This window comes from Poromitra crassiceps (genome assembly GCF_964638095.1).
Source record: "Poromitra crassiceps genome assembly, chromosome: 15".
NCBI classification, from domain to species: domain Eukaryota; kingdom Metazoa; phylum Chordata; class Actinopteri; order Beryciformes; family Melamphaidae; genus Poromitra; species Poromitra crassiceps.
In genome coordinates, this window is record NC_139634.1 from 14,615,131 (window position 1) to 14,625,130 (window position 10,000).

Below are 10,000 nucleotides of genomic sequence, written 5' to 3' on the forward strand. Positions count from 1 at the left end.
CGCGTTGAACGACCTTCTCTTCGCACCTTGCATGGTTCTGGGAAAGACGTTTAGGCAAGGTTGAGTGGGAGCTGCTGCTCTTGACTGTGAAATATCTGAAAGTGACAAAAGCATGGGAATCAAATCCTGCATTATGTTATGGAAGTCACATTGGGACAGAAGTGCTCATTGGGCATTAATGCAGATGTAAGAATTGTATGAAGTACAATATTAATTAAGCACAATATATTTCGTATGAAAAATTAAATGCAAAGGCATACCATGAGGTCCAGGTGGGGAAACACGGGCTGTGACATCACTACGGCCTGCTGGATGCTGCTGGGATGGGACTGCACAGGTACGGCTGGATGGAGGGTTCTCAGACGGTGGCTGACTTGGCACACCTATACCAATACAGCCATTTTAACAGTTGTATCAATTTATTTGTATGTCAAATTAGTCATATACCTTTTTCACACTTGTATTGATAGAAATAACTGTCCCCTGAATAAGCAAAGAATCCCCATCCCAAGTCAAATCAGACAAATAAGCCAAATGTATACATACCCTGATGTGCAGGAGAAGCTGGAGGGCCTTCATCATCACCACTAGTATCTGTGTCTGAGTCTACAAAAACATAAGTTGCCATTAGAATTATAATAAAATCAACCTTTTTTAAGTAAGCTAACGGGCATGTTACTCATGATTATTGTACTTCTACACCAGTGGTATGCAACCTTGCCCTAGTCAGGAGCCACATTGACAAAGAAAAATCTTTCCTTTCCTCCCTTTGTTTTTTTTCTGATTATTTATTTATTTATAGTAGGACTTAAAAGAGCCACAACTACAGTACCCATAAAGGAGCTGCATGTGGCTCTAGAGCCTCGGGTTGAGTACTGTATCACAGTTCTACACACATAATTGACAAGTTTCAACTTTAGTTGCAATGTCTGGCAATTAATCACAATCCCATTGACATCAAGGCAATATCAAGATAACTGTTTAGGTTACTAAAGAGAAATCTGGAACTATTAGGATTTGACAGTATATACATGTACATACCCACACATACAGCTGGGGGCTCCTGCTGTACATCCCTGCTGTCAAGCTGCTGGCTTGACTCCTCTGACTGACAAGGAGGAGAGCTTGTTGCTGCTCTCTCCTGCAGCTCTGACTGTATCTGACTGGTAGCAGTGCTGCTGGCTGCTCTGTCCTGCTGTGCAGGTTTTAATTTCTTAGTTTTGATGGAGAAGAAATCCTCAATGTTCTGATTTCTTTTCATACTGTAATAGTCACATGAATAATGTCACTTTATATCTCTTGCACAATAGATTTCCTTGTGCATGCATGGATACATTTGACATGCTCACATCAGGCCTACAAAGTTACACAAGACAGATTTACATAGCTAGCATTAGCATTGACAACCAAACAATATCTTGACGACAGGTGTGCTCATGTTAGCAACTAGCAAGCTGAGATGAAAACACACCTGCTGCACCACATTATCACATAGCCTAGCACACAGGTTTATTGTCCTTTCAAGTCTACCGTAACATGTCATGATATTTTTTTTAGCGAGGGTGCTTAATTTCAAAGTGAAAATCTCCGTGTTTGTTGGCAGGTAATGTATGTTGTCTTTCTTTAAACCACTGGCACAGTAGCTAGTCATGTGTATCAAAGAGTCTAGTCACAGCTCACGCATGCCACAATAAATAAATAGTATATAGAACACACCTGGTCCATGTAACCGCCAGGAAAGACAGGGGACGCTTCTTCACTTCATCACACACACACGACTTAGCGTTGTAACGTTGTTTGCTGCTCAGCTGCGCCAAATCCTGAAATCAAGATCTTCTTCTCTGGGGCTTTCGGCAGGCTAGACACTACTATGGCTCATTACTGCCTCTCAGGTTTAAGACTGGATTGCGCCTATACACGGAAGCTTGGTTTACAGACTGTGCAGAGAGCCAATCATATGGGGTGGCACCTGGGGTGGCCAATCAGATTCTAGGGGTGGCCCATGCCACCCCGGGCCACTCCCTAGACACGCCACTGCACCTGAGGGACCAGCGTTCTGTTAGAGCGCATGTGTCTCATTACCGTCTCATTATCACCCCTCTGTCTTCCTCTTTCTCTCTGTGTCTTCCTGTCCCTCTCCGGCCCATCCTCTCATTACAACATTCAAATATCAAATAATGTTAAGACAGCCTGCCAACAGCCTCAGACACTCATCTTTCATATGGGAAATATAACTGGTGTTGAAAAATATCGTGTAGATTAGGGCGGGGAATAGTGTCACTGAGATATTAAATGTGACAGACGCAAAACTGAAATGACATTTATCCCCTTTCTCCTTGGAATTCGAGAGGGAATAAACTGTAATGGCAAATCAGAAGAACAATTTCATCATGGTTAATGGAGTTGACATTTCCTCTGTGACTTGAACCAGAGTTGAGATCTACGGTACAGTATGTGTGGGAAAAGGAGGCAGCATACATGTAGACGACACGTTTGGACATTGTACCAGGGTTTCCGTTGTCCCGTAATTGCAGGACATTGTCCTTTAAAATTCATCAAAGTCCTGCAAATTAAAATCTGCAGGACTTAAATAAATAATCCTGAGTTATAATGGGCATACCATACATTACAATAATAACAGTTCGTCTGATATATTGATGTAACATTACTTTAGGCCATGACTGAGATTGTTCATCCCCCCCCCCCCCCTCTTGCATGCGTAGCCTAAGTTGTAAATGAATCAGACTAGGTTTGCACCATGTTGTATCCATTGAATGGATAATATATCCTATAGGTTTTGGAGGTGCAATTATCCAAAAAGGACAGAGAATGATACTCTGTGCTTTGGTTATTGATTATATAACAGCTTAAGATTTAGATTTAATATTTTGGTTTTGGTTACATTCACAGTCTTGTTATTCCTGGAGCTCCACAGTGGCGACCAAGCACAGGCATCATAATCCATCACACACATAATTAATGACCTGTTCATTGCTAAAAACTTATTTCCACAGTCAGATCCACATCATGAATAAGTAATGACTCGGATGGGTGTTTTTCCTGCACTCCAGGACCATAAAATACTTGAAACGTTAATACATTTACCTCCTTCAACAAATCAAATCATCTATTTTGATGATCTCATTGGTAGTGGTAAAGATCAGTAGAACAACAATGCCATGCCATAGGCCTTGGCACAAGGCCAACCAAACATTATCCAACAACTGCCATGGGCTTAAGACAGAGAGGATAGTCCAGCAAAATGTCTGAAAGTGATGCCATGGGATTGTGACATTAAATTAAAGGGTGAAGGTGTGGGATTAGCTATACCGGTAAATCAATCAATCAATCAATTTTCAATCAATTTCATATTTATATAGTGCCAAATCATAACAAGCGTTATCCCGTCACACAGGAGAGCCGAGTTTTGCCCCCCAGTTTTTTTTACCCTAAACCGAACCATAACCCTAATCTTAACCAAGTTGTTTTTGTTGCCTAACCAACGCGGCGACATTGTAGATTTAATTCACATGACTTCCCCCCCCCCCCCCCCCCAAAATTTTAACCAACGTGACGTTTTCAAATTAACGGTGGAGGAACGTAACCAGTGGAGGAAGGTAAAACCGGTGGTGTCGAAAAATGACGACGGGAATGAGAACTGCACCACCTTTTAGACCCGTGGTCTAAAAGCTGGTGCACGTTCCTCATATGTCATGTTGTGATGTTCTGAATCTACAGTGTTGTGACCTTTGCACGAAGGAAATACACAGGGAGATAGACAGAGACAAATGGAGAGAGAGAGAGAGAGAGAGAGAGAGAGAGAGAGAGAGAGAGAGCGAGAGATAGAGAGAGAGAGAGAGAGAGAGAGAGAGGTGGTATGGTTTGAGGTCTCTCATTTTCCTCTCACTTTTCACTATCCTCCCACTATCTTCCTCCTGGTCATTAGTAAATATGTGAGTAAATATGTTGTACATACAGTACTGTACATAGCCTCAATGACTTGTGACACAGTCGCATGCGCACACACACACACACACACACACATGTGCACACGCGCGCACACACACACACGCACATACCGATGCTCAGAGGTGTAAAAATCGACTTAGTAGCAGCAGCTGTGTCTGTATACTCATGAGGCCTTTTCTCTTCCCAAGTGACGGACAAGTCCTCACATATCCCTCTCTCCACCCTTCTCTCCTTCTCATCCCTCCATCTACCATCTCCCACACCACCCCTTCTCCATCTCCCCAGTAGCCTGTACTACGAAGCTAGTTTAATGCCTTATCCGATTAAGTTTGAGTTTAAACCTGGTTTAGCCGTACTACAAAGCAAGTTAACTTTCAATCACCATGGCAACTGACGCTGCAAAGCTAACCTGGTCGCGACCAGGTTAGCTTCAGAGGATAAGATCAAAATCCATGACAGACCCATATAATCGGGTCTCTGGAGTCACTCACCGTTCATATAAGATCGCCATATGAAAAATAGATTGCAGTCAACTGAGAATATAACAAGAAAAACATTTGTGGCTCTGTAGGCTACATAATTAAATTAAGCCTACTTACCACTTTATGTCTTAACAGCTCAACGATGCGTGGAGAAATATGATCACTATTAATCACCGCGGCGCATATCATGAATGGACCCTCAAATGGAGTGAGGGTGATATTCTCCTACATGCCAGAAAAGCCTATACATATAATATAGATATGGGATAAATATGGATAGCCCCAGCAGTTTTCTCTTTTATAGTAGGCTATTAGGCTTTATACTAGGCTATTTTATATATGAATTATTCGATCAGTGCAACCACACACATGAGTGATAGAGATAATTATTCATTGAGCATGCGTTTCTAAATCTATGGTCTAAATAGGCTTACAGATTGTGGAAATGTATAGACTGAGATTACACATTTACATGTGTTGCTGCTGCCTGTATCAATGCCGCTGTATCAATCGCTGATCAAAGTAAATCAAATGACTGATGTGAATACAAGCTGCTGCCTTAGACAGCCCTTCAGCAGACTATCCAACGCGGATTTTCATTCTGACATTAAATCGCGGATACATTAAATATCCGCTAAAACTCTGATCATGCACTGCGCTTCATTGAACGAGGAAATGGGTGTGGAAATGGGTGTGGGCGTGGATAAACTCAGCTGTTCATATTGTGATTGGCTAGCGCACCTCTTTCGCGTGGACGCGCGCCTGTGCACGAGCGAAAAACGTGCGCGTGCACAGGCAGATCCCAGGTCCACTTACCTAGTAAAAAACCAGCGTCGTAGTATCAGTTAACTAGATAGCTTTGATCCTGTTCAGTCAAACCAGATCAAAGGGACTTATCGCGGATCTGTTAAACTAGTTTCGTAGTACAGGGCTCAGGTCTCTGCACATGATGTAGTAGCACATTTTCTGGTATAATAGATAGGGCTGTACCGAATCGTTTGGACATCTGATTATTCGTTCATAATGCTGAATAAATAAATAAATCAGCATCCGAATGCTACATCCGCACATCCCCCCCCCCCCCCCCCCCCCATACAGGCCGTTAAATAAGATTGATGCTAGAATGGATCGGCCGGAGGGACCTAACCCTGCCTTTGACCCTAAACTGGTGTACCATCATTCTACTATGAACTTAGCAGATCATTTGAGAGCTGTAAGTGAACTTCTGTCATGTTACGGTAGCTCACGGTCAGGGCTGTTAGTGGTGGGTAAACGCTGTTTATTTACCTTTTTAAATACAACATAGCAATTACTCACCTTTTTATGATGGTAAATACAATTGTTATTGCACAACTTTAAATCGCGGACCTCCTCAAGGTACTATATAGTGAAGCTACTGGTATGAAACTAAAGACCTAACCATGTCATGCTAACTTGTCAGGAAGGAAGCCAAACAACACAGGCTACATTTTGGTGTTTGTTTTTTCTTTTTTCTTTTTTTTGTCATGATGATGTCATGGCAGACATTTGAATATTCATTGAAAACCTCAATAGAATATTCTAATGTTGAAAAAATGATAGAGGCCCTAATAATAGAGGTTTGGGGGTGTGGGTAGGAGAGGGTGGGTCAGCTGTCTGTAACTTTGTATTTATAGGGTATGTTACGTAGGCTAATGCTGTTTAGTTTCTGTCTGTAGTCAATTTTGTATTTGTGCCTACAGAATAGCACCCCCTCGAAAATGATATGCTGCCTACATCTCAAGAGGCTATGCTTTCAGTAAATGCAATGTTCCCTGTTGAGTTCACTCATCATCTGTAACCATCCCCACTCTCCCATTCACACACCCTCTCTCTCTCTCTCTCTCTCTCTCTCTCTCTCTCTCTCTCTGTCTCGCTCTCTCTCTCTCTCTCTCTCTCTCTCTCCATTTTCAATCTCACTCTGTCGGACTTTCACTTTCCTCTCCTTCAGCCCCCAAGGCACGTGCCACATGCCTCCCTTCCCTGAAGCCTCCTTGTGATTATATTTGTATATATGTCTGTGCGTGTGCACACGTGTTTGTGTGTGTTGTGTTTCATGATGTGAATGAGACAACTTTCTCCTGCAGTATATATAAAATCACTGCCCTGAAGTCATCTTCCTATAAATGAAAAGAAGCGTGAGATTGAAATTGATGGTTTACACGTCTCCACCCCCAAGACAAAATACACCAAATGGCCACTTTCTCTCCCCGTCCCCAGAGAGCGCAAAGATGCTCGCTGTCCTTGGTCAATGCCAAGAAATCCATTATTCAATCTGCAGATGGTGATGCTTCTTTTGACCAACCTTCCATCTATCAGCCCCTCTTCTCTCTCTCATTATCATTCCTTGAGCCTGATTTCCTGTGGAACTTCTCGCAATTGGCTCTCAGCAATGTGTCATTGTGTATGCATTGGCATACCAGAGAGGGGAGATATTCTGCTTTGTATGCCTGGGTACAAAACTGATTACAGCATTTTATATTCAAGACGGATCCATCCCAGACGCCCCCCCCCACCTCCGAGGAGTGAACCACACTGGAGGAATGCAAAACATATAGTCAGGGTTGACTGAGGAGACTGAGGCAAGAGAGCAGAGAGGGAGGAGAGGAAAGCTAATTCAGGTGTGAAATTATGACGATGTTTGCAGGCAGATCCTCAGGGGTGTGTGTCTTAAAACGACTACAGGCTGGATGGAAGTTTGAGTCAAAGCGGCTGTTATCAGCGCACTTTAATGGTATTTTTCAACACAGCTGTGAATTCATAATGAGCCACTATTATCGAGGGACTCGGAGCGCCGCCAGAGCCTGCAGTCTGCCGGCCGTCTCCCCGCTTTGTAAGGAACAGAGCGAGGGAGGGAGGGAGGGAGGGAGGGAGAGAGGGAGGGAGGGAGGGAGGGTGGTGTTAGAGGGAAGGGACCAGGAGCGAAAGGTGGAGACGACAAGGGAGAGGAGGGGAGAAGTGAAACGGATGGATTAGGAGAGGCATAGGAAAAGAGACGGAGGGATGAAAAGCCTGAGAGGAATACAGTTAGGCTAAGTCACGACACATTAAGAGAAGGATGAAGGGATGAGAGAGAGAGAGAGAGAGAGACAGTGAAAAAAAAAGTAACCGGTGACTTGGGATTTAACACACACACAAAAACAGCATATCGATATTCACACCTCAGTCGTATTTTATGTCATGTTAAAACACTTCTCAGACAGCTGCAGGCATTTCCCCAAAATACAGCCTGTTACAACTCCCAAGATGTTCCTGATTCAGACGCACAAATGTAAGGATATTTGAAAGAAAAGCACAATAAGAGGCTCAATCTAAAATCTGAAGGAGCAAAGCTTCTGCACACCTAAAAACAACAGGTGCGTCGGAGGAGGGAAAACCTGACTGAATCCAAAGAAAATTACTCACGCACACTGTCTCCAAATGCAAAAGGTTTAATAACAGAGAGAATAACATTTCGGTCCAAAGAACGTCATCAGATTCTCGTGAATTCTGAAGAATGCATTTGGAGACAGTGTGCGGGAGTTATTTTCTTTGGATCCAATCTAAAATCTAAAATGAGGCTGTGAGTAAGAAAAACTCTAGTTAGCATTTTCATAATAATTAAAATCTCATCAAATGCATTCAACTGCGTGGATCTGTTCATGTAATACACTCATTTCTACAAATTATCATTAAACACAATTATGCTGATATGCTACCACAGAGTGGCAGCCAGTAGAACAATGGAGACCGAATCTGCTGCTCAGAAATACAAATCACGAGGCTTTTTTAATCATATCTTCTTCCCTCCCTTCTTCCCCCTCCTCTATCTAACGTTACCCATCCACCCGCATGCAGAACGACTACCGGAAGCTGTCCATGCAGTGTAAGGACTTTGTGGTGGGGGTGTTGGACCTCTGTCGGGACACGGAGGAGGTGGAGGCCATACTGAACGGTGACGTGGACGTGTGCCTCCCCACCGCCTACGACCGCCCCTGCCTCAGCCGCGTTAAGCTGGCCATCAAGTACGAAGTCAAGAAGGTAAAATGTAAAAAAAAAATAAAGAAACATAGATCATCCATAAATAGGCTATAGGTTGTTGGAAGGTGTCTGGTATTTCAAACTGTCTTTTAAAACAATGCTTTTTTGGTTATTTTGTTATTACATTTCTGTGTAATAGTTTTCAGTTGCCATTTGGAGATAGGATCAGCTTTATTGATTCACTCCATCCACATGACCATGAAACCAGTGCAAACCCTGAGGTCCCGTTGTAAAAATGTTTGAAGCCTTTTAGACTTCAATGTCTTAAAATCAGTCATGAAACACATATTTAGCAATTTTTTGCAACAAATGATATAGTTATAATTTGGCATTGATTCACATACTGTAGCTGCTGTCTCCTTATGCAGCAAACATGGGTGTACAAACACAGAGCAATAGCAGCAACACTGTATCTGTGTTATTGCTTTAAGAGCTGCCCTAAAGCAGAACGCTTCAGCATGCAGCAGTGCCCGTGTGGGAAGAATCCGTATGAGAGGAGGTAGTTGAACTCAAGCGCCTTGTCATGAGGATGGATTGTACCTGTATGCTCCATTACTGAGAGCAAGACACTGGTACGCTGCTGGAAGGTGTTCCTCCTCAATACCCATTCTTGAGGATCAGGGTTTAAACCCCTGTGTTGGAGAGCACCCACCCTGCTGAAGATCCTGTACTGTAAGCCAGGATGGATGAAGTATCACATCACTTTACAACACTCCCTCCACAGCATGTATTCTTTTGGATGTATTATAATCACATTGATTCTATATATTTGGATTCATTATAATCCACAGATGCTCAAAACAAATTGAAAGGATTCCTGCACACTTCAATCTATGCAAAAGAGTGAAGTTTTGCATAATGTGCAGGAATCCTTTTCATTCGTTTTGGACTCTTTGATGCTTCTAGCACCTTTACAAAGATCTAGCTAGCCAGATGGAGTGGTAAATAATCATCCTACATAATCCACACAGATGCTCAAAACATGATGAACCGTAACAGCTAAACTTTTGAAACGTGCCTATACATATTCATTAACATGGAAGAAGACCAGAGGCAAAGTGTTACTGCAGTGTTTTTAATGTAGTCTGAGCATGTGTGTACAAGTGTGTGTCCACGTGTCATTATGTGCATGTGTTTGTTGTATGTGTGTGAATGTGGTTGTGTGTGTGTGTGGGGGGGGGGGGGGGAGGGGGGACTCTGCAGTATGTACATAGCAGAGTGGCCTCTGTGTCAGAGAGCTGATCCCTACTGAGCAGAGATGTTATTATTAAATGTCAAACCAAACCCCACTCACGTTCACACTCAAATCCATCGCTGCTCCACTCCTCAGTCCTCACACTCTCTCACAAACACACACACACACAAACGCACGCGCACACACATTTATAAAAATCAATCATCACACACACACACACACACACACACACACACACACACACACACACACAGCTGTAACTGTGTGTGCTGTCTCAATTCTTAGAAGTAAACAGTCTGCTTGTCTTTTTTTTGGG

The 10,000-nt window shown here is 43.0% G+C and overlaps 1 protein-coding gene and 1 long non-coding RNA gene across 3 annotated transcripts in view; one reads left to right on the forward strand and one right to left on the reverse strand.

The window, feature by feature from the left end:
• The window catches only part of trpc7b (transient receptor potential cation channel, subfamily C, member 7b), a gene marked incomplete at both ends in the record, with an annotated part of 91,976 nt that overhangs the window by 35,548 nt on the left and 46,428 nt on the right, over nt 1-10,000 (forward strand). For both annotated transcript variants that reach the window (XM_083652330.1, XM_083652331.1), the window contains one exon: nt 8,307-8,489. In XM_083652330.1, the coding sequence (XP_083508456.1) occupies nt 8,307-8,489 (183 nt within the window). The remainder of the gene's footprint in view (nt 1-8,306; nt 8,490-10,000) is intronic.
• On the reverse strand, nt 10-1,837 carry LOC310790631. Its single transcript, XR_014553389.1, has 4 exons — nt 1,717-1,837; nt 547-606; nt 261-383; nt 10-95 (listed from the first exon to the last, which is right to left on the reverse strand). It is a non-coding gene; the product is annotated as an uncharacterized lncRNA (long non-coding RNA).